The following is a 25,600-nucleotide window of genomic DNA, read 5'->3' as shown; positions in this document are numbered from 1 at the left end:
TGTTCATTTGTAGATCCTGATGGTGATACTCTGGTAGTGAGACATGACTCCTGGATGAGAAGATCTTGAGCTCAAAGGGAACTTCAGTTAGGTGCAAAGACAATTTGAGACAGGACCTTGAGGGGGCACAGTCAAGGGAGGGGAGAGTGGAGAGGAGAGGGAGAGAGAGGGGGAAGGGAAGGAGGGAGGGAGGAAGAGAAAGACAGAGATAGAGACAGAGACAGAGAGATAGAGGGATATAGAGTCTAAGAGATAGGGCATGGCTTGAATGATGAAGCACCAGGAGAAATTGTCTTATGGGGAATTGTGTCCCTTCCCCTCTTATAACTCTAGAAATGGCTGAGAATAGACTTCCCCTGGGTGAGATAAGTTTTCTCTCTCCTGGTTTGCATTGGTTATCTTCTCTTAAGCCCTGCAGAAGAGCTCATTTATTCTTGTGTATTCTTATGTATCCTAAACTGTAGAATGTTTCATATTTCTGTTTGCAGTTTGGCTAGGATAAATGGGTATACTTACTATTCATCTTGACCTTTTGGGTAACTGATGTTTGGTTGGAAGAGACTAAGCTGAGAGTGTTAACTAAGAGATACTCTCCCCCTTAAGAGTGAGTTGAAAAATTACTTTCTTTTTGAACCCAAACTCATGCCTCTAGCCTAGAGATAGTTTAGAGGTGGCAAACAGACACAATTCTGTCAGTGCCTCTTAGTGACTCAAGGAAAGATCAAGTCTCAGCTGATATCTATCCATGAAAACTGCTAGCCCTGTCTATATTTCGACAACCCATGCACATATATAACCAACAGTAAAGCAGGGTAAGATATAGGGGAGGGAGGTATATTTAGAAATGAAGATCTAAAATAAAAGATATCAATAAAATATTTTTTAAAAATAGTGTTGAAAGTGCCAGAGAATCAGCTGAGAATAGAGAAAAGCCAAAGGTAACAAAAAGTATAATTTTTACAGAGCTATATGGGAGAAGAACAGGATGAGAGTTGGGGTGGATGGTGTAATGATAAGAACAGAGTGATACAGCTCAATTCTAGAAGGATGATCTTTAAGAGGTGACTATAGTATGACCACTTCCATTGCCTATATATGGAAACTAAATAACAGTGAGGGCTGGTTTCACTTTAAATTCTGAGCCTACCAAGGCCAAAATTTAAAGAAAGGGTCACTTTCAGTGGCAAATTAAGAATCTAAGCTTTCAGTCTTTATTCTGCCAATTTTGGGGTTCAAAGTTATCAATTTCAATATCTTTTTTTTTTAGTAATACTAAACATTAGCATTATATATGTCATAGATCTTAGTGTGGGAAGAAAAGGATCATTTGTTTGGAAAAGGGGAAACATTATAGTGATACAATGTGGCCCGTGGTCCCTGGTTAGTTGTATGTCTTTAAAGTCTTAGGAAGGTTATTGTCAAACTAAGAAGCTTTACAGATATATCGGGTCCTGCACCTTTTTTTTTTTTTCCTTGTGGAAAGGTGAGAAGTATTTGGGAATATTGGAAGGAGAGGTCCGGGTCAGCTCTTATTTACTGACTTAGTTTTAAATCTTTAAATTACTGCTGGTATTATATTTTGCCCGTGATCTGTCTCTCGTCTAAATCAAGTGCCTGGTAAAGGTGGAGGTGGCTTACACCTGGTCTCCAATCCGGTGCCCGTGTTAAGTTTTTTCTCCATCCTGTTCCTGCCACGTTCAGTTTCTTGCCTTCCTGCCAGTTGGAAAGCCTTTGCTCTTCAGTCTTGCCTCAGCAGAGCAGGTGCAACGCCAGGTAACCGGGTGGCGTGGAGAGCTCCCACTCCTCCTCCGCGCCCAGACCAAGGAGGGCGGCTACCTTCGCGCGCCGAGAGGCAGTCACTTCAGGGATCCCGAGCTAGTGGACGCTTAGAGCTCCCCCAGCCGGGGGATGTGGCATCGGCTCGACCCGGAACTGTCCGGCCCGCGGGAGCCCAGAACGCTGCATGGGCCAGAGGAGCGGCAGGCGCCCGGGCAAGCTTGGCAGTGGGGGACAAGGCGGGCCCCGAGGACATGACGGCTTCTCCCCTAGACCCCAAGGACCAGGAACTCTCGGGAATTGAGATCGGCGCGGCAGGGTTGCGGGAGCAGGGGAGGACACGGGATGAAGAAAAGGAGGAGGAGGAGAAAACTCCTTCAACACTCTCACGGGACCCTCAGTTCCGGGGGGCGCAGTTACTACGGGCGGGGAGAACTAGCGGGGACAAGGACAGCACAGAGGGGGAGGAGGATCCCGAGCTGTGTCCGCCCCCGCAGGGGAGGTCGAGCCGCACCGCGTCCCTGGTGAGCGGGTTGCTCACCGAGTTGTACAGCTGCCCCGAGGAGGACGATGTCTTGGGGGGCAGCTGGGACCGGGGGCGCGGGGGACGGCAGGACAGCGTGGACAGTTCCACTGAGGCCTCGGGCGGCTCCGACGCCTTCCTGGGCGGCCGCGTCCTGCAGGAGCTGCTGGGGAGGCAGAGCCAGAGGCACCAGATCCAGTACCTGAGGCAGAAAGGTGAGGCCGGGGCTGCCCTCGGGGCACAGCACCAGGGCTTGCACCATCTAGGGAGAGGGACTCCAGCCCACCCCAGCTGCCACTTGCCCCTGTTTGCCAGTCATACCCCACCAAACCCTCCTTGCCTTTCCCTCTCCCTTCCTGCTCATCCTAGACTTTTCTCTAAGCTTCTGAGTAAAAACTTTAGTAACTGCTCTACAAATAAACAAACAAGCTAAACAAAACTTATTCACTTTGTCCAGTTGGGGCTGGTCTGTTCAGTTATTGAGTTAGGCAGGAACGCAAAGATGCTGCCTTTAAGTTCCTTGTTTAGGTGCTTCCTTTTAGTGGGCTTAGGGAGAAGCCTTTAGATAATTTCCTCTGATATGACCCGGGACACAGGTGGATTCGTTGCTATACAGAAGTTTCTGAAGCTTTTCCAAAACTGCTTGTCGAAGTCTGCGCTTGACTCCTTTTTCCTTTGGTGGAATTTGTAAATTCCACTTGAGCAGCTGTTCACTTACAGGGATTTCTTGATCCTTTTTGTGTGTGTGTCACGGATCCCCCGAGCAGTCTGGTGAAGCTTATGGACACCTTCTCAGAAATGTTTTTAAATGCATAAAGTGAAATACATAGGATTACAAAGGAAACCAATTATATGGAAATACAGTTAAAAAAATAAGTTCATAGATCCCATGTTAAAAACCCCTGACTTAGAGAAATGAGGGTAGGATCTGTGATTTCATTAATATAAAGGTGCTCCCAGATGAGAAAACACCCTTTACTATTGCAAGTCAGCACCTTCTCTGCTGTGGTCTTAGAGAGTTGCCTAGAACACTGAAAAATTAAGCGACCTGACCAGGATCCCCTGGTGGGTATCTGAACCTAGGTCATCTTGGTTCCAAAGCCAGCAATTCGACCCACAACTCCATTCTGTGTCTCTCATGTTATACTCTTTTTTAATTTTTATTTTCAGTTCCAAATTCTCTCTTCCTCCCTCCCCTCTCCGCTCCACCTACTGGGAAGGCAGGAAATACAATACCCATTATACATATCTCCTGTTATCTTAGAGATTTTCTAAAGTTCATGATAGAGGGCACTAGCAGAAGAGTGACTTTATTGGTCTGTGTGATTACTGAAGCTTTAACTTAAACAAACACCCATCCTCCTTTCCTGGCTTTTAATAGTGTTTACTGAGGCAGAGTTACTGAGGTCATAGCAGTTGAGGATCAGAGTATGTGAATTTCATTTCTACTCTCTAGGTAATAATTTTCCTAATAGTGAGTGACAGTTGTCTATCCATTGAGATATTACAGGATTTAACTGGTACCTTTCGTCAGTAGGAGAAGACTTAGACCCAGAAAATGTCCTTGGCTTTTCCCCTGGGGAGAGAGGCCAATCTAGTGTTTCTTTTGTTATCACCAAACCAATGTATAATGCTACGGGTGCTGATGTCCTCATTTAGAATTTTCTCACCAGTTCAAAAGGGCATGGCTTTTCTGTGCTAATAGTTATTAAATATATTTTTCCTCCCTAGGAACAACAAGCCCCCATGTAATAAAATGAATCTCGGTGTGGATAACAGATTGCTAGGCAACAACCACATTTCTTGCAACTGCTGTCCTTGTGCTAAATTGACTACCCTAGGAGAGAAAAGAGGAGAACACAATGGCTTCTTGTCTCCTCATTGTAAAAATCAGCCTGACTGGTGCCAGAAAAATTTAAGAGGAAATGAATAAATCTGTTAGCTTTCTGAAATCTGTGTAAACAACTCTTGGTTTCCTCTGCTTCCTAGTGAAGACTTTTTTTTTTCTAACTCATTGTTGTGAATGGCTCCCTGTACCTCCCCCTGCCATCAGTGTCAGCTGGAAATACACAATTTCATTTTATCTGAGGATCTGGCCCAGTCTATGATTTTTGTTTCTGCCCAATGTTCAATGAAGAAATGGTTTTCTTAGATTCCAGCAAAATCCAGCATTAAAAGTTATGATCCGGAACTCCCTTATTCTTCTTCAGGAATCCACTTTCCCTATTGTGGACATTTTTGATATTAATTTCCTGGTGGAAAATGAGGTTTGGTAAATTGATTTTAAAGAAGAGATGAAGTATAGTATTGTTAATTGTTTTTCTTCTAAAAATCTACTAGTCTGCTAGTCTTTCAAAAAAGTCTCTGTTTAAAATCACTTTTACTAAAGAGACAGAATTTACCTGCAATTTATCTAAAAGCTTTGTTTCCTTGTCATGCACTCTAGTAGAATTAAAGTCACGTCACATTGTAGTATAATTTTAGAGATTTAGAGCTGGAAGGGACCTTAGAAGGGGCCTTCTAGTCCATCCCTCTCATTTTATAGATGAGGGAGCTGAAACTTATATGGGCTGAGTCTTGCCTAAGGTTCTACAGGTGGTGGTGAATGGTAGAGCCAGAGCCTCTGATTCCATTTCCCATGGGCTTTTACTCTATTTTTATTTATTTAAGAAACTATACCAACCAACCAATCAACAATCTAGCCTAGCTCATGTTGAGCTGGGGGAAGGAGGAATCCTGGTAGATATTGGTCTTATCACAGACCTCTTGAATAGACATGCCATAGTGGTATCACTGGATTAAAGCATATGCACAGTTTAATGACTTTGGGAGTACAGTTAAAACTACTTTCTAGGAAGTTGAACCAATTCATCATTCTACAAACAATGCCTTTCTTCTCATAGCCCCTCCAACAATCAACATTTTCTTTTTCTGTTATTTGGACCAATCTGATGAGTATGAGGTTTAAACTCACAGTTGTTTTTAATTTACATTTCTCTTCTTATTGGTGATTTGAAATATTTTTCTTATAATTGTTGATAGCTTGTATTTCATCTTTTGAAAACTGCTTGTTCATATTATTTGATCATTTTTCTGGACTCTGATCATTCCCTGTGCTAACATTTTTATCAATGACTTGAGTAAAGGCATAGATATCATGCTCATTAAATTTATACTTGACACAATTCTAGGGAGTATAGCCAACACATTGACAGGATTGAGAAGGATCTTGACAGGTTAGTACATTGGATCGGATCTAAGAAGATGAGATTGAATAGGGGTAAATGTAAAGTCTTTACCTTGGGTACAAAAAAACCTCAATTTCACAAATATAAGATAGAAGAGGGCATGGATAGACAAGAGCTGTTTTGAAAAGGTTCTAGGGGTTTCAGTGGACTTCAAACTCAATCTCAATTGGTAGTTGTGATATGGCAGCAAAAAAAGTGAATGAAAATTTGGGTGGAATTAAGAGGGGCAGAGCTTCCAGAAATAGGGAGGTGATAATCCTACTATGTTTTTCCCTTGTTATCTTTCATCTGGAGTATCGTGTTCATTTCTAGGCACCATGGTTTAAGAAAGACTAAGGCTAAGGTGGATGATGTCCCAAGGAGGTCAAACAGAATGGTAAAAAGCTTGTAATTAATGACATATGAGGACAAATTGGAGAAACTGGGTATGTTTAAACTGGAAAAAAAGATGAAGGGAGAGAAGTTGCAAGGAAGACACTTTAGGCTTGATGCCAGAAGAAGTTTTCTAATAGTTAGAACGGTCCAAAGGTGGAATGACTTGCTCCAGGAGGTGGTGGGTTCCCTCTCCTTAAAAGTCTTCAAGCAGAGGCTGGATGACCACTTGTCTGGGTATTCATTTTGTCTGTGGTTTGGATACAAACCACACAAACGACAGCTGTTCAGATCCTATCCAGCTATCAGATTCTGTGATTCTAGGTTTTTGTTGAGGAATGATTCTTGTTCTTATTTTTTGAATCAGTTCCTTAAATATCTTGGATATCAGACCTATATCAGAGGAATTTGCTGTAAAGAATTTTCTCTCAGTTAATTGTTTCCCTGTTAATTCTAATTGCATTTCATTTTTGCAAAAACTTTTCAACAAGTCAACAAGCATTTATTAAGCACTTACTATGTGCCAGGCACTATGCAAAGCTCTGGGGATACAAAGAAAGAGAAAAAAGTCTGTCTTTAGGGAGCTCACAATTTGATGAGGGAGAAAACATATAAATCGCTGTAGGTAAACAAGACATACAAGATAAATTGGAGATAATCAACAGAAGGCAGGCACTGGCATTAAAGGGTATCTGGAGAGGTTTCTGCTAAAAGGTGGGATGTTAGCTGAGACCTGAAGGAAGCCAGGAGGTGGAGACAAGGAAAGAGAGCTTTCCAGGCATAGGTTACAGCCAGTGAAAATTCATTGAGTTGGGAGATGGAGTATCTTGTTCTAGGAAGTGGCCAATGTTATGGGATCACAGTGCACGTGGAGGCAGTAAGGTTGTTATTGTGTGTCCTTCCTTAGTTCTCGAAGAGGACCAATGATGTCAGGAGGGTGATGTCTTGATTTGCAAGTGAATTAGATTTAAGTGAGGCAGAACTACGCAAAGTTATCAGCCTCATTTTCTCCTCCAGTCATCCAAGTCCAGTGGCAAGACATAGGTCAAGAAAACTGGTGATGGCCTGTGATGCAGTGGAAGACCATGGTCTTTTTAAGCTAAAATCCTTCCCAGGCCTCAGTTTGTCTGCAATAATGCCCATTCAGTAATTAAGGACTAGGTAGGAATTGACACAAAAGATGGCCTAGTTTGTCTTCAATAAAAGAATCTTTCGTTTTTGTTTTTTTTTTTTTGGAGGAGAGAGGGCCAGGCAATTAGGGTTAAGTGACTTGACCAAGGTCACACAGTTAGTACATGTCAAATGTCTGAGTTCACATTTGAACTCAGGTCCTTCTGACTCCAGGACTGGTGCTCTATTCACTACACCACCTAGCTGTCCCTTCAATAAAAGAATCAATCTTGGGGTGGGGCACTCTTCTAGTTTCTGGCCAGAATAGAAACAAGAAGACTGAAAAGGTAGAAAGGGATTAGGTTATAAAGAGCTGTAAAAGCCAAACAAATTTTACATTTGATTCTGGGAGCAATACAGAGCCACCCAAGTCTGGTCTTTAGGAATATCACTTTCAGCTGAGTGGAAGATGGACTAGAGTGGGGAGAGACTTCAGGCAAGGAGACCAACCAGAAAGCTATTCCACTATTTCAGGTGTGAGGTGATGTGGGACTGCACAAGTGTGAAGGCAGTGTCAGAGAAGGGAAAATATACAAGAAATGGTAGGAGGGTAGAATCAACGGGACTTAGCAACTGATTGGATGGGGGTATATATGAAAGAGTCAGGGGAGAACATCTAGATTTCCAGCCTGATTGACTGGGAGGACAGTAGTGCCCTTGACAGTAATAGGTTAGTAAGGAGGAAGGAATGGTTTGGGAAGAAAGATAATAAGTCTGGTTTTGAATACGTTGAGTTTAAGATGTCTATGGAATATTGAGTTTGAGATGTCCAGTAGACCATTGGAGATGTGAAACTGGTGGTCAGGAAAGAGATTAGGGCTGGATAAATAGAATGGGGAATCATCTACATGGGGATAATTGAATCCATGGGCACAGATGAGATCACCAAGTGAAATAGTATAGAGGGATAAGAGAAAAAGGCCTAGGATGGATCCTTAGGGGATACTATTTTTCAGAAGGTGTATCCTGGATAAATATCCAGTAAAGAAGACTGAAAAGGACCAGTCAGATGGGTAAAAGGAGAACAAAGTGATTGATAATGCCAAAGTTTGCAGAAAGGCCAAGAAGGATGAGGATGAATAAAAGGCCATTAGTTTGGCAGTTAAAAGATCATTGCTCACTTTGGAGAGAGCAGTTTTAGTTGAATGCTGAGGTGAGAAGCCAGTCTGCAGAGAGTTAAGAAGAGAGTGAAAGGAAAGGAAATGGAGGCATTGATCATAGATGGCTTTCTGAAGGAGTTTAGTTTCAATGTTATATAATTAAAACTATCCATTTTGTCTTTTATAATCATTCCTATCTCTTATTGGGTCAAGAACTCTCCTAACCATAGTTGTGAAAGCACTTCTTCCTTTCTTTAATTTGTGATAAGTGCTTTTATATTTAGGTCATTTGGTGCTTACATTGGCATATGGTGTGAAATGTTGGTCAGAACCTAATTTCTGCTAGACTACTTCCTAGTTTTTCCAGCAGTTTTTTGTCAAATAAGAAGCCCTTATACAAGTAGTTGCTGCCTTTGAATTCATCAAATGTGATACTGCTATGTTTGAGTCCTTCTAGGTCTTATTCACTGAGTTTATTCTATTGAGCATTTTTTTTCAAATTTTAAAGTCTGGGTTTTGTTTTCTTATCCATTCCACCATTCTCTTTTGCTCTGCTGTCTTTTTTTAGCCTATTCACACTTAAACTTTATATTATTAGACTTATATTTTCCTCTATTTGTTTCTTTTGTAGATTTTTATCTTTTTTTCTGTTGTCAGTATTTTGTCTCTGTGATTAGTTTTGCTTACGTTAATTTTATGCCAGTTTGTTCTCATAGCTTTTGCTCATTCTTCTGTTTTCCTGCCCTTATCCAAGTTCTTTGAATTTGCTTCAGTTTTTAATTTTTCTTTCCATCAATCCAGCTATCCATCCATTTGTTTATTCATTTATCTATTCATTCTGTTCTTTGTCGATCTATCCTTCTTTCCTTCCTTCCTTTCTCTGTGACCTTTCCCCGGAAGTTTTAATTGTTTTGCCCTCCGTATTAGTTCTCTTATAGTCTGAATTTTATTATGCAATTCATGGTCTATATCTTTGTGGTAAGAGCAATACCCATCTGGGTTCCTGCTATGTAGGCCAGGCTAAGTTTTTTTTTCCTCCCTCCAGGAAGCAAAGTCTTGAGCCATTGATTTGGCTATATATGAGGAGTCAATGCCCCTGGGTTTTGGCTAACGTCCCACTGCCACGTAAGTTACCATACCTTGTAGGTCAGGTGAATCTCTGAATGAAAATGAGTGAGGCTGCATCAAGTGCTTTATCCTTACTGAATATTTCCATACTATGGCTAATTAATGCCTAGGGGCAGCTAGGTGGTACAGTGCCCTGGAGTCAGGAAGACTCATCTTTATGAGTTCAAATTTGTCTCCAGACTCTGTGTGACCCTGGATAAGTCGCTTAATCCTGTTTGCCTCAGTTTCCTAGTCTGTAAAATGAACTGGAGAAGGAGATGGTAAACCACTCCAGTATCACTGCCAAGAAAACCCCAAATGGGGTCACGGAGAGTTGGATGTGACTGAATAATATGGCTAATTAATCCTATTTTGTTAACTGTTCGATGGTCTGTGAGTGTTTTGTTTTATTCTAATCTCAGATTTTAACTGCTGTACTGGCCTGAGTTAGGAGTGGCCTGTAACACGTTCTTTATTCTCTCCATGTTCCAGAGGGTAAACCTTCTGAGGTTTACATTTGAGGTCTCTAATTTTTATGTTGCCTTTGTAGATCTTACCTTAGTCTCCCTATCTTCTGCTGTGCCTCGCTTTTAGAAACATCAGTTATTAAAAGGAAGCAATGGTAGATGGAAGCAGTGTCATATGATAGGAGTCACTCTGTGTCATAAGTCATGAGGTCCTGTTCTACTCCCTAATCTTACAATGATTTCTACTCCCAAGGCCATGTTTTCCTATTTTTGGTTCCCCTCGTTCTGTACCTCTCTGGATGCTGGCTGTCTCTGGGGACTCATGCTTCCCTTCTCGTCAGGTCGGATATAGTTCTGGTAGGTACAACTGTTTTTCAGAGGAAATATTCTTCTAATGTGTAGATTTTTCCTACTTAAGACCAGTTATCAAGTCCCCATCTTTTGCCATAGGTAAGTACCTTTTCTGACCTGGGAATGCTCTTTAGTGATGTCCTTTCCTTATATCTCCTTAAGTTGGACACACCTCTGTCATGAGGTGTCCTCTGGAGTCATGGTTGATTATTCTAAGGTCTTTCAAAGTTGTTTTTCTTAAGGATGTTGTTTATACTATATAAACTGTTTTCTTGGTTCTATTCATTTCACTCTGCATCAATTCATACAAGTCTTCCAGATTTCCTGTCATTTCTTATGCTGCAATAATATTGTATTATAGTCACATACTATAATATGTGGACAAATAATTTACAGGCAGCTAGGTGGCTCAGTGGATAGAATGCTGGGCCTGGAGTCAGGAAGACTCATCTTCTTGAGTTCAAATCTATCCTCAGACATTTATTAGCTGTGTGACCCTGGGCAAGTCACTTAACCCTGTTTGCCTCAGTTTCCTCATCTGTAAAATGAGGTGTAGAAGGAAATGTCAAACTATTGTTGTCCTTGGAGTCAGGGAGACCTGGGTTTGAATCCATACTTACTGTATGATCCTGGACAAGTTATAGGATCTTAGGCTCATAGACTAAGAGCTGGGAGAGACTTCTGAGGCCAACTAGTCCAATCTCCCCTTTAACAGATGAGGAAACAGTGGCCTTGGGAAGCTTTTGCTCAAGAGCACACAGGTGGTAAACCATTTCATCTCTAGAATTCGTAGTTTCTTCATCTTACAAATCAGGAAAGTCTGGAGAACCTACCTCATAGGTTTGTTGTTAGGTTCTGGTAAGATAATCTAATCTCTAGTAAAGTGATTGGCAAACCTTAAGGCATAATATAAGTGCCAATTACTATATACTATAATTATTTCCTTTTCTTTTTTCATCCTATCATATTATTTTTTATTTCATGAAGAGTACCTGGGAAAGAACTTTCTTTATCAAGGCAGTTTATATAGTCTTGGACTGTTGCTTGGGGGCATATTAGTGACTTTTCCAGCCCATATATGGCAGAGGCAAGACTTGAACCCAGGTCTTCCTGATACCAAGGCCCAGTCTCTATCCACTAGGACAAACCGTCAACACCATTATTACTAATGACATTTGTTAAGCAATTGAATTAATATGGACTTGATTCCAGATAATAATATTATTTCTATTCACACCACACTCCCCTGCCCCGTTCTCTTTTTTTCAAGCAAAATAATGTGATAATCATTCAAAGGAATTAATTCTTTGTTTTTTAAAACTAATTTTATTTTTTCTCCAGTTACATATAAAGATAATTTTTAACATTCATCAAGAGAAAATTTTGAGTTCCAAATTTTCTCCCTCCCTCACTTCTCCTGTCTCTGAGACAGTAAGCAATTTCATATCTATTATATAGGTTCAATCATGCAAAATATATTACCATATTAATTATACTGTGAAAGAAGATACAGATCAAAAAGGGGAATAACACAAAAAAATACAGAATATGAAAAATAGTGTGTTTTGATCTGCATTCAGCTTCCATCATTTCTTTCTCTGGAGGTAGATAGCATTTTTCATCATTAGTCCTTTGGAATTGTCTTGAATCACTGTATTACTGAGAAGAGCAAAGTCATTCCCAGTTGATCATCATACAGTATCCTTATTAATGTGTACAACATTCTCCTGTTTCTTGGTTTCTTATTTAAAGAAAAAAACTCCACTAATGAAGAACTGACCTCCCTTTATAGCTTGTTCTAGTAATTGTTAGAGTAGAAACCCTTAAAGTAAAAGTAAAAAAAATTTTTTTCTTAAGTCTTATTGAATCCTTGTTTAATATCATTTAAGATCATTTAATCATTTAATATCATTCAACACCCACTTCTTGAACACCTACTGTATGCTAAACCACCATGCCTTTGCCCAGGGTGCCTCCACTCCCTCACTGTACCTGTAATTCATTAAATCCAACTTTTATTAAATGCCTACTATGTATAAGGTACTCCCTTCTTACCTCTGCCTCTTAAAATCTTTACTTTTTTCCCCCAAGGTTTAACTTGAGTACCACTTCTTTTCCTCATCTGCCTGGTTGTTTGTACTTCCTTACTCATCTAATAAATAAATGTTTCTTGAATTGAAGTGGTGACTACTAGAGGAGGTACAAAGCTAATAATATTTATCCCTATATTTGTAGACCTTACAATTTAGTAGTTGGTCAGTTAATAAACATTTATTAAGCACCTATTATGTGCTGGGCACTGTGCTAAGTGGTAATGGATACAAAGAAAGGCAAAAGACAGTCCTTGCTCTCAGGTTGCTAATAGTCTGTTGGGGGAGACAGGATGAAAAACAATTATGTACAAACAAGCTATGAACAAGATAAATCGGAGATAATCAACAGTGGGAAGGCTTTAACACATAAATATATTATGTAAAATAACTATAATGCTAGTATGAAGAAAGGCTGCCTAGTATAGTGATTAGAGGGCTGGGTGCGGAGTCAGAAAGACCTGCTTCTGATAGCTGAATAATCATGGACAAGTCACTTAGCCCCTCTGTAATTACACATTACAGACAAGTTATCAGTTTTCATTGTGGAGGCTATTTCCACACTGGGAATTCCTTATGCTAATGAACTCAATAGTCTGCCTCTTTCCTATTGCCCCAAATGCAGTGTAAATTACAATAAGAACATCGGAGAGGTCCAAAGTATGAAAAAGGTCTTGGGAGGGAGGAAAGATCCTTTTGACTTGGTATGGTTCTAATTTAGTGGGGAGTAGTGTGAGTCTGGGAAGGTGGGAGGGTATCTGGTTATAGGTACCTTGAATAGCAGGCTAAGGAATTTGGATTTCATTCAGTAGGCAAAGGGTTATCATAGTAATGAGATTTTAAGCCATTTCTTAGCATTCTCTTTTTCTTGGGAACATTTAACCTTTTATTCATATTGCTTTTCTTCTCTCTGAACATTCCTGTCCTCCTTGAAATCTCTTCCAGTTTCTCCACGTAACAGGTTTAAACAAATTTAAAGACACAGGCCGGACTTTTTGTTGTTATTCAGTCGTTCAGTTGTGTCTGACCTTGTGTGACCCCATGGACCAAAGCACACCAGGCCCTTCCATCCTTCACTATCTCTTGAAGTCTGTTCAAGTTCATGTTCATTGTTTCCATGACACCATTTATACATCCTGTTCTCTGCTGTCCCCTTTTCTTTTTGTCTTTAATCTTTCCCAACATCCGAATCTTTTCCGGTGAGTCCCATCTTCTTATTATGTGGCCGAAGTATTTAAGCTTCAGCTTCAGTATTTGACTGAATTAATTTCTTTAAATATTGATTGATTTGATCTCCTCTCCAACATGACAGTATGAAAGCTTCTGTTCTGCAGTACTACATCACTACTGCAAAAACCATAGCTTTGCCTCTATGGCCCTTTGTCAACAAGGTGATGCCTCCACTTTTTAGTATGCTGTCCAGATGGACGCAAACCTTTAAAATGAGGCTAACTAATGCCAAGGACAGCAGAAGACTTAGCATCTCAGAATATGAGTCATACTCTTGACAACTAATGAAAACATTAAGCTCGTTTTTAAAATAACAGCAGAGAATTGCTTAATAGTATTCCTATTGTGTTCTACTGTTTCTCTGGAACCTTTTCTGTCCTTTCAAAAGTTGCTTTCGATAAATTAGAAATTCTGGAAATGTTGGTGCATCCTTTATCTTTTTTTTTGCAAAGATGAAATATGTTACCTACAATACTTTAAGGTCAAGAAATTGCTCAGGTGCCTCCGGTTTTTTTTTTAATGTAGCAGAATCAGTATTGCCACATTCATGTACATGTTAAAAAATAATGTCTTTCATGTTTATGTGCCAAAAAAAGGTATGTGAGTAAATGAATAGGGGGCCTTTTAATATGTGTGTATATGTAGGTAAAAAGTAGTAGGTTTTGGGGCTTATAACCAAAGTAATATTTATCAAATGAGAAAATATTTGTAAAGCAATTTGTGAAGTGCTGTAGGAATGTTACTTATTATTGTTATCACCAAGTCAGAAATGATCCTGGTTTGTAAACTCATCACTGAAGCACTTTCATGATTAAAATTGTATATATGATTTTCAGACAAGTTTAAATATAGGTGCTACTACTATGATAGAATTTTTTGGAGTTATATGTACCTAGATATTTAGTATCTGATTGATTAATTCCAAAGGAAATTTATAGGAAAAAAGAAGTTAGAGGATGAATTCTGACTACTTACACCATTAGGATATGATGATTTGATTCTATCTACTTCAATTCAAGAAATATTTGTTGATGTTTGTTATGTTATATTTGCTGAAATATTTGTTGAATATTTATTGAAATATTTGTTATATGTAAGATGAAATATAGTGTGGCATATAGACAATGTAACTTAATGGCCTTAGAGTCAAGAAGAACTGCATTCAAATTCTGCCTATGACATACTGCCTGTGTGACCATGGGGATCTTAGTGTCCCAGTCAACATTCCAACACTGTAAATTATAAATTGCTGATTTGTAGCAAGGGAAGGAATTTCCATATCAAGAGTGCTCCCACACAGATGAAATAATAGGATTGAACCCAAAAAACTGTGGAAACCACTGTGGAGTTGTAATGTTAATGGGATACAAAATCTTCCCTGCCCATTAATAGGCCTCAAATGGAGCCACTAAGGGAAGCTTGCTTAGGGGAGGCTTACTTATAGGAAGACTTTCACACCTTTTGCTAGTTTCTAATTAGGCACTGAGTCAGGAGGGTTGTGCTGCCTTCTGGCTCTGAAAAGTGTATATGTACTCTGAGTTGGTCTTTTGCTTTGGGGGTTGGCTTCTGAGAAGGATCTTTTGATTCCCTGGTTGAGACTCTGAATAGCTGTATGTTCAGAACTCCTCAACTGCTCAGAAGTTGTAAGGGCTCTCTTGATCCAGTGGTGTATGTAAAGTGTATAGCAATATTTGATTCAGGTAGCCAGAGCCATGTCTGTTGGTCTTTCTAATTTCTCTGCTTGTATTTTCTCTAACATTCAGGAGGCTGACTTTCCCCCTGAACTAGTGAATGTAATTAGAGAAGATTGTTGGCCCCTTTAAAGTTGCTTTCCTTTAAAAGCAGATCAAAGAACCTGCTAGCAGGCCATCCTGGGTATGCAAGGGTGCTTGCTGCTATAGGAGTATGCAAAAAACAGCAACTTGGTATGGTCCCTGCTTGCTATATGAGGGGATCACAGATCTAGAGCTGAAGGGAAGCTGAGGCCAAGGGAAATCGAGTGGTTTGCCCAAGGTTCCACATGTAAGTGGAAGAGTATCAGAGGTGAGATTGGACCCTAGATCCCCTGACTCTAGAACCAGTGTTCTTTTCATCGTAGCATTCTCATTCGGCTTATATTCCAGCACCCAGCACTTGGCACAAAATGGGTGCTTGTTGACTGACTAAGACCCAAGTTCAAATCTGGCCTCCAACACTTACTAGCTGTGGTACCCTGGGCAAGTCACTTAACCTCTGCCAGCCTCAGTTTCCTCATCTCTAAATGGGGATGATAATAATAGCACCTACCTCTCAAGGTTGCTGTAGGGATCAAATGAAGTAATAGTTGTAAAATGCTTTGCAAACTTTAAAGCTCCATATAAATACTAATAATTATTGTCATTAATGGCAGGGGAGCTAGAACTAATATGCATGGTATAATGTGAAAATCCAGTAAAATACAGAATCCTATGTTAGTATATGGGGGAGCCTGTGCATGATTGAATAGATACTTATCATCTTGGGTGACTAGAATCAATTCATTTAAATGATTAGTTAGTTAGAATAGGAGTTCTTAGCCGTTTTTGAGATTTGGACCTCTTTGACAGTCTGGTGAAGCCTAGGGGGCCTCTTCTCAGAATAATATTTTTAAATGCTTAGAAGACACAGATTTATAGAGGAAAATAATTATATTGAAATGCAGTTATCAAAATACATTTAAATTTTATATTATAACTATATAACCAGAAATGTATTATGAAATTATAACACAGTCATTTATTTATTATAAACATACATAGATTTAAAATTTATTTAAAATTATTAAAATATATTAAAAAATACCCAAGTTCATAGAGCCCAGGTTAAGAATGTGTGGTCTAGAAACCATTCTGCAGGTGGACATCACATTTATGTGTCCATTTGTCTTGATAACAGATATTGGTGAACTGAAGGCAACCCTTCGGGAGCTGACGTACAGCATCGCTCTTCAGTCGGCAAAGTTGCTTCGTCACCTGAAGCAAAAAGATCGGCTTCTGCACAAAGTGCAGCAGAACTGTGACATTGTGACTGCATGCTTACAGGCAGTATCCCAGAAGAGAAGTAAGTACCACTGAGTCCCTGCAGCATCTCCTGCCATCCATCCTTGGGGGAATTTGATGACATGGTTGGGGCCAGGGCTTTCCATGTGAGAAACCAGACTTTTGAACAACAGTCATGTTCACACAGTGAACCAGGATCTGTTTGTGGTCCATATTAATCATATTTCCATTCATAGCATTTAAAATATTTAATCTGATTCATTGTATTATTTAAAATGACTAACAGAGAAGCAACATGGTGTAGTAGGTAGAGGGTTAAGCTTGGAGTCTGGGAGACCTGGGTTTGAATACCACCCCAGGCTCTTATTAGTTGAGTGACCATTGGGTCATGCTCTCTCTCTGTGTGGGTAGGTAAACAAGTTATAAATGAATTGCTGGATTATGCTAATTCTTTGGTAATTAGTACTGTGGTTAGAGTTAGAAATAAAAACTTACTGTGCATGAATTTTATAATTTTCCTGGGAATAACTTCATGTATTTTCTATGACTAACATTTCCTTGTTTTTGTTTTGTATTTTGTATTAACATGCAGCATGGCCGAACATTATGTTCAGGTATGATTATACTGATTACATGTATGATCAGTATATTTTAATTAAAATGCTTGAGTCAGCTTTCAAGAGTTTATGAAAGTGAGCATTTTATTGCTTTCAAAAAATTTGATCCATTTGATATGTTATCTGCTCTTACTTTTCCATTTAAGGGTTTTCAACGAAAGTTAATTTTGGGGGGTTGACAAGTTTCAGATAGTGAAAGCTAATGGCTCAGATTCCATTTTTGTGCTCTGTTTTCCTCCTTTTTTCTTTCTTATCATGCTCCAGATTTTGATAACCTAGCACCATAGGACCTGCTGCTGGATCAGAGACCCATACACTTAGAATGTGAAGTGGTTGTTTTGTCCAACTTCCTCATTTTACAGATGAGGGAAACTGAGGCCCAGAGAGGTTAAGTGAATTGTCTTATGGCATGGAACAAATGAGTGGTAGGGCTGGGATTTGAACCCCAGTTCCTCTGACTCCCACTCTACCCCCACCCCCCGTATCCCTCCATTGAAGAACAGTTGCTGAGGGTCACAGAGAGATCAGAATCTTTACTAATTGGGAACTTTAGTAATTTTAGAGTTAATATTTTACTCTTTTCTCCTTAGTATTGTCATCTCATTTCTTATTTATCTTATTATTCTTATTTATCACAGTCTTCAGTTTAGTTGACTTACAACAAAAGTCTACAGTGGAAAGTAGAAGATATACAGAGAAAGAGAAAGTATATGGAGGGTTGAGGGGTGGGAATGGAACCAAGAGAGAGGGAGGGAGACATGCTAGGAAACTTGATGGAATTACTAACCAGAGAATAGTTTTAGAGGTTACCAAGCATTTTTAGGAGTTCAAAGGGCATCCAGATTTCTTGATCATGCAATTTCTAGTCATTTGGCTGAAAAATACAGAAGACCATACTCTGTGGTCAAGCACCAAAGTTAATTTTGCAATTAATCTTATTGTGTTTTATGTTTTCAATTTCTAGACATAATTTTGTAGGAAAACTTGAGTTAAACAGAATGTTCTGAGGAGACGGTATTCTAAATGATGTTCCTTTTCCTGCCTTCATAATGAGACTATACTCTATATAATTAAACATTTCTTTAATGACTTAAAACTTTACATTGCCTTGGGATTATAATTCTTAGTATGAATTCACATTGTATAATGTCCTAGAGGTGGAAAATGCTGGAAATTTGGCAAAATGTGTAACAATTGGAGGAGGCCACTGCTGGGGAGGGAGAGCTTGTAGGGTGGATCTTGGCTAAGGAGGAGCTCAACTGAAGTTTAACTATGGGTGTGGGGGCGGAAGCATACTATTTGGTGTCTTCCAATTTTAAATAATTATTCTTATTAGCTAATAATTCATTTAGTTTACCATGCGAAAGGAGTATAAAATATTATCAGAAAGCGCTAAATTTTGTCTTAGGACAAAACTCCAGTTGCTCTGGCCTAGTTACAGTTCTGTTTAGGCCTTATGGAAGATTTTTTTTTCTATTCAAAACTAGAACAAAAATGATACAATCTTTGCTTAATTTATTATTTTATTAAAAGGTATGTAAGATAATATATTTTATAAAATATATAATTTATTTTTAATATTAAGAACGTAAGTATACTTTATATGCTAAAAGTCAATATATTATCTTATTTCTATTACAGTTGATATAACTGTTTACCTCTTAAAGTTGGATCGACTCTCTCAGTTCATTACAGTAGGACCCTACTATACAATTATACATTATGGTGGCAAGGGTGGTGTGTAGGGAGTGGGAGGGTGGGGGGAGGGAGTGAAGTTAGAGAAGAGAGTGGAGTGAATAGTAAATTCGATTCCTGTCTCCCTAGGCTAACTTTTTTTTTAACTTGGTAAATTTGTTTGACTAAAGCAGATAAATAGAAATAGACAAACCACAAAGCAGACTCCTTGAAAAGTTATGCAAAAGAGTGCCCAAGAATGATTCTATGGGTGGTTCATGCAACCGTATACTTTTGTACTGTTTGTCATTTGCCGATTGTTCAGCGAAAAGGCTGCGTGCCTTAAATTTATCATGACAATATGGACACAAATCATTGTATTTAAATTAAGTTTTTTGTTGTTTAGTGTCATCTTCACATACATAGTTGTATTCAGTGTATCTTCTCTTGCTTCTGTTTTCTTCACTCTAAAAACACTTCTTCACATTTCTTTGAATTTATCATTTTTGTTGTTCCTTATGATAATAATTATATTGTTCAGTCGTTTTCAGTCGTGTCTGACTCTTCATGACCCCATTTGGGGTTTTCTTGGCAAAGATACTAGAGTGGTTTGCCATTTCCTTCTCCAGTTCATTTTACAGATGAGGAAACTGAGGCAAACATGATTAGGTGACTTTCCCAGGGTCACGCAGCTAGTAAGTGTCTGAGTCTAGGTTTGAACTCAGAGAGTGGAGTCTTCCTGACTCCAGGCCTGGGACTCTGTCTACTGTGCTACTTAGTTGCCCCTCTAATAATCATAGGTAACATTTATATAGCATTTACTATGTGTCAAACATTTTACAATTATTATCTCATTTAAGCCTCAGAACAACCATGGGAGGCAGGTGCTACTATGATCCTCATTTTGTATATGAAGGAACTGAGGCAAACAGAGCTCATGTGATTCATCCAGTAAGTGTCTGAGTCCATTCACTTGTAGCAGTTAACTATACTGCAGCAGACTTTTTCTTTCTTTTAAAAATACATTTTACTGATGACTTTTGTCTTTATGTTGCAGTAATTCACCCTTCCCAATCCTTCTGTAACAAAGAAAAATATTTATGCAAAAACACTTAATAAATACAGTGGCCACCTCTGACAATGCACATGTGGTATTCTCTCCTAGTAGTCTCTCATGTCTGCTATGAGAGGGGAATATATTCTTTATAATCTGCTCTCTTGGACCTTCAATGGGTTTTCATTTACTCAACTGGTTCAGTTTCCTTTTGGTGATCTTTTCATAGATATTGCTGTGAATATTGTATATATTACTTTCTTGGTTCTGCTTATTTTAGTCTGTATTGTTTCATAGAAATCTTCCCATATTTTTCTGAATTCCTCATCTTTGTAACTTCTTGCATAAAAATATCCCATTAAATTCTTTTACCATTTTTTTTCAACCACCCACCTATAAGGGCCTTCTCCCCCCCCTCCCCATTTTTTAAGTTTCTAGGGACATGCTTTCATCCAGAATATAATCAAATTTGTGTTCTTTTTTAAACAGAATTCTCTTGTTTCTCAGCACTTAGATGGCCCCCATAATATCAGTGATATATGGCTGTAGCAGTCACTAACTACAAACGAGCTAAAGCAATATTCCTGAAGCTCAGGTTCGACCACATCACTCTTCTGCTCAGCTAGAAAAACTGGCTTCCCATTATCTCAGGGATCAAATGCAAATTCCTCTCTGTTTTTCAATGCAACCTTTCACAGCCTGCATCTAACCTTCCTTTCCAAACTCCCCTTCATTCATTCTCCATTCTAGCAAAACTGGCCCACTAACCATCTGTCTCATATTCCATCTGATGTCACCAGATCTTTACACATCTTGTCCTAGTGTCTAGAGTGAGGGCCTCTTAGAGTCCCTGGCCTCCTTCAGAGCTCAGTTTAAGCATCTTTCCTACATGAGGCCTTTCCTAATCCCTCAAAGTCAGCACTTCTCTAAAAAAATTTACTTTGTTTTTATGTTGTATATATTTGCATTTGCTTATATGAGTACATGAAACCCCATTGGAATGAAAGCTGCTTGGGGGAAGGCATTGTTTTGTTTTTTCTGTGTTTCACTAGTACCTCTCACAGTGCCTGATTCATAACGAATGTTTAATGAATGCTTGTTATTTGATTACAGAGCTCATGACAACAACAATATCACTTTACTTTTATAGAGTAGTTCTTATGTCAGGATAGTGTCTTTTTTTCTTCTTTGTATTTCTAATACCTAGCACTGTACATTGCATATAGCAGGTGATTAATAAAGGTTTATTAAATTTAATTTTGTTCACTTGAAAGCACTTTCACATAGACTCTCTTTCTTGGGAGACTATGGAATAGTCTATGAATAGATTATGGAAAAATTTGTTCATTAGTTTGCAGTGAAAGTCACTAGAATTCCTAAAGGTAAATACTGAGAAGGATTAAGAAAAATGTTTTTTGGAAGGTTGGTATTGACTTTAAGAGATAAGCGGTTTCTTTTACTTTGGTGTGACTATTCTTGAAAAAATGGCAGGGTTTAGTGTAGGGAGAATGGATGAAATGCCAATAACGTAATCCTCACAGTTGGATTATTACATTCTAATATGAAATGTTTTGAAATGGCATTGGTTGTTTATATGCAACAGCTGAATGAATCACCAAAATAAATTTGTATGTGAAAGCCTAGCTGTCTTTTGGGGAGCCTCATGCTCAGAGAAAAAAAAGAACAAAATGCTGCTAAATGCATAGCAATATTTATAATAATATAATTGTCTTTACTTTAGCTTTGTAGAGGAATAAAGAACATTTAGAGGAATAAAGAACCCTTTCTTCCATATAGAGGCAGACTTCTAATAAGGGAAATGGAGTCACAATATGTGTGTGTGCGTGTATATCATATCAATATCTATCTGTCTGTCTGTCCGTCCGTCCGTCTGTCTTTCTATCATGCCTCACATAAATTGGTCACATAAGTGGGTGACTATTTTCCAGGCTGCCTTATATGTAGGAGCCCTTTATCTACAGTAGGTGGGTCCTGTAGGAGAAGGAGAGGGAATTTCTATGAACATGTGTTTGTTGAATATTGGTTCTACCATTTTAGCAGGCACAGTTAACACAGTTGCAGTGTTTGGGAATCTGCCATTTCTCCAAGCAAACATTTTGACATTTCATAAAGTGGCTCAGAATATTATATCGAGTGACTACCAAATATGGTTTCCAGCCATGATAGAATTATGTGAACTTCTGCTAATTTTCACAAGTCCACCTTTTTCCCCTCCCTCACAAAAATATACTGTAAAGTAGGGACTGAATGTTACTGGATTTGAACTAGGGTCCGAAAGTTAAAAGTTGCCATCTACTGATAATGATTTGCTGGGTAGGGTTCCCCTTCTTAACTTTTTCTGGACTCAGAGAGAACTAAGAACTCCCTACCTCTTCTCAATCACATTTACTATATTTAAATGGAAAGATTACTTGCAACTTAAAAAAACCCCCTGAAAAACTCTTTTTGTTTGGGGTAGAACCAGAGATGTCATTTAAAAGGTTAGCTAAGACTTTAACAAAGTAGGCAGTCCCTTTCATTTACTGCCTGTTTGTGCCATTGGTCATTTCAAGCTTAAATTTGTCTTTTGCAGGAATTTTCTGTATATCTAATACGTAATTAACAGCTTGATCTGACATTAATATAATTTGTATAATCAGGGTATGACTAAAGAAGAAAATTTTATTGTAATGTGAATTGCACAAAGTATTCTACAGCAAGAATATTTTTTCCTGCTTTTTCTTTCAAACCATATTGTGCTGTAAATGAGACCTCTCTTTTTCTTTTTGTTACATCTTAACATCTGTAAAATGAGCTGTAGAAGGAAATGGCAAACCACTCTAGGATCTTTGCCAAAAAAAAAAAACCCAAAAAACCCAACCCAAATGGGGTCACGGAGAGTCCGACATAACTGAAATGACTGCACAACAACAAATATTTCTAATACATTGTTGATATTTTATGATATTTAAAAGTGACAACTTTTTCCTGTCCTAATGTCCAAAATTTTTTCTTTCAATTTTGCAAATGGAGGTTTCCTATGATTTCATTCCAGGATGACAGGTTTTCTTCCCTCCTCCACTCCTCCATTTTGGTATCACCTTAATGAAAAGAAAATTGTATTTAAGGGCCAGCAGAGGGAGCCCTAATTTTTGCTTTTACTTTTCAAGTGATTTATTTTATCTTAGCTCCTTTCAAAGGATTTGCAGGCATTCACACAATTTAGAATAGCGTAAATTAGAGATTAAAAAAGAACAGAGACATATGGAGGACTTTCAAAATTACCTAACATACTATAGCTGGATTTATATTTGGGTCATATGTTACAAAGGGATAATTTTGGAACCACCTGATTTCTAATAAATGGAAGATGTTTGCCACTTTCAGTATAGCTTAAGACATATGAACCAGATGATTTAAAAAAGAAAAAGATGTACCATGACTGTGGTTCTTAAAGTGTTAGTATTAGGATAGCAGATGGAGAGCTGATTCCCAGTGTTTTTTTTTTTTGTTCCACAAATCCTTTTCAATGAAAGAAATGTAGTATGAACCCTCATGACAATTTAAAATATTATTTGTAATATTCTTTTAGATTTTTTTAACAAGTGCTTACAGTAACTACAATGTTAACTTTGTCCCCAAAGCTTCAAATTAAAATCTGTTATAGAATTATAAAATATAAATTTTTATTCTGCTTATAATCAGAAAACTAAACATAAAATATAAACTCTAATTATAAAATAATATGAATATTTTATGTGAGACATTCTGCAAGAATTAGGAGACTAGCCAGACCTCATATGTTTATTATATCTGTAGTTTAATATGAAATTAAATTTGTTTTACAAATTTTCTTGAATTTAATAACACATGTAATGAAATAAACAGCTTGGAGATGTTTAACATAATAATGATATATAAACCTAATTTTGCTGTTGGACTTTTTTCTTTGAACTAAAGTTTATAATAGTTGAACAAAACATTTGAACAAAGGTTCAAAGTAGTTAATGCCAGACAGACATAATCTTTAATTTGATTTCCACATCATTTATTTATGCATTTCAGTTTAAAACAAGAATAAAATGAAAATGCTCATTCGGACTAATCTGTTGTGGAAAATAGTAGGAGAATTTTACATGCCCGGAGAGTGAAACAGTCTTACTGATGGTCATCACCAAAATGCCAGCCATAAGATGAAGATTCGTTTTGGCTAAGGAAACAGTCGTGATGCTATGGAAGTAAAGAGATATCCAGTTGGATGAAGTCAGAGATCTTTGGAAATATTGGAAGAAAATTGACTAATATTTTATTTGACAGCTCTTTCCGCTAGTTTAATAAACAACGTCTTACCTGTACTTAATTCATAAATAGATTTTTCTCTAATTGCTCCTTTGTGAGTTTCTTAAAAAACAAAACTCTACTAGACCTGTAGGTTGGCATCATAATCTTAGCCTTCAGAGATCTGTGTTTCATCACTGTGGATACACCCACCAACAATGGCGATTATAACTCCTCCATGCATTAATAGACTGTTTTCATGAGTTGCTGTGGATTAAAAAAAAGCCCCTCTGAATTTAGCTAGGCTGGTCTTTGGATGAGAAACATATGACATTCCATCCGTGAGCCTAAACCCAAAGCCTTCCTAGGGTGATAGGATGTGATAGTACTTGAGCTGTTTTGGAACAGCCTTCAGAATGACGTCCATACCACAATGTGTTATTGGGGTGGTGAGTGGAGGAAACTGATCTTATGTTAGAGGGAAATTGACATATTTTCTCAATAGGATCATAGGTATGGAGCTGGAAGGAAGGGGCCCAAGAGGCTCTATCAAATAGGATTCAGATGACCTAGGACAGACATGCTTCTTTTCTTTCCCAGTTCTACTTCTGACTCTCTGGATTTCACCATTAAGCCTCCATAGCTTTTTCCTCCTCCCTGATTTTCAGCCCTTTTTTATGTCTTGTCGTCCCCCAACAGGATGAAAGATTCTCCTTAAAAATCTTTTTTTGGGGCCTTTCTTTGTATCACCAGCACTTAGCACAGTGCCCAGCATATAGCAAGCACTTAATAAATGCTCCTTTACTTGGCTTCTAGTCCAGCCACCTCATTTGATATATGAGGAAACTGAGGTCCTGGGTAAAGTGACTTTAAAAGTCCATAGAAGTAGTAAATGTCAGAGGTGGGATTTGAACCCAGGTCTTTTGACTTCAGAACCACTGCCCTTTCCACTGCATTATAATGCTATCTAACAACTTTGTGTAACTTATTTTGTTGTCCAGTTATTTCAGTCACGTCTGACCCTTCGTGACTCTATTTTGGGTTTTCTTGACAAAGATACTGCAGTGTTTTGCCATTTCTTTCTCCAGCTCAATTTACAGATGAGGAAATGGAGGTGGACAGGGTTAAATGGCTTGCCCAAGGTCACGCAGCTAGTAAGCATAATTTATATTTCAGTGAAAGAGAAAATACATTTTATGAACCAGAATGGAGGGCATGGCAGTAGTCTTTCCTCATTGATGAAGGTGTGAAAACGTAACACAAGCCAGTTTTGAGAAACTTTTGTTTACCGGGGTGATATAAAAAGCAGTTGTGGCACACACAGCTGACTTAACACCCAACAAATAGGGGTTGTAGAGAGCAAAAGTTATGACATACATAGCTGAGGAGGGTGTGGGTATTTCTTCACAGGAGGTTTCTGGGAAAGATGAAGAGAAGGAAGCGTTAGTATGATTCTTCTTAGAATCAATGGCTGTACTCCTAGGGTTCTTCATCTTTGTGTCTTGGACCCCTTGGGTATTCTAGTA

At 38.4% G+C, this 25,600-nt stretch overlaps 1 protein-coding gene across 1 annotated transcript in view; it reads left to right on the top strand.

Moving 5' to 3' along the window:
* The first annotated feature begins 1,963 nt into the window (after positions 1–1,963).
* The window catches only part of TBC1D30 (TBC1 domain family member 30), a 115,930-nt gene continuing 92,293 nt past the window's right edge, over positions 1,964–25,600 (top strand). The window contains 3 exon segments of the mRNA XM_036761646.1: positions 1,964–2,019; positions 2,021–2,514; positions 16,348–16,512. Coding sequence (XP_036617541.1) covers positions 1,964–2,019; positions 2,021–2,514; positions 16,348–16,512 — 715 coding nt within the window.

Source organism: Trichosurus vulpecula, chromosome 5 (assembly GCF_011100635.1).
Source record: "Trichosurus vulpecula isolate mTriVul1 chromosome 5, mTriVul1.pri, whole genome shotgun sequence".
In the NCBI taxonomy this organism is placed as follows: domain Eukaryota; kingdom Metazoa; phylum Chordata; class Mammalia; order Diprotodontia; family Phalangeridae; genus Trichosurus; species Trichosurus vulpecula.
This window is presented reverse-complemented; position numbering and strand designations above follow the sequence as displayed.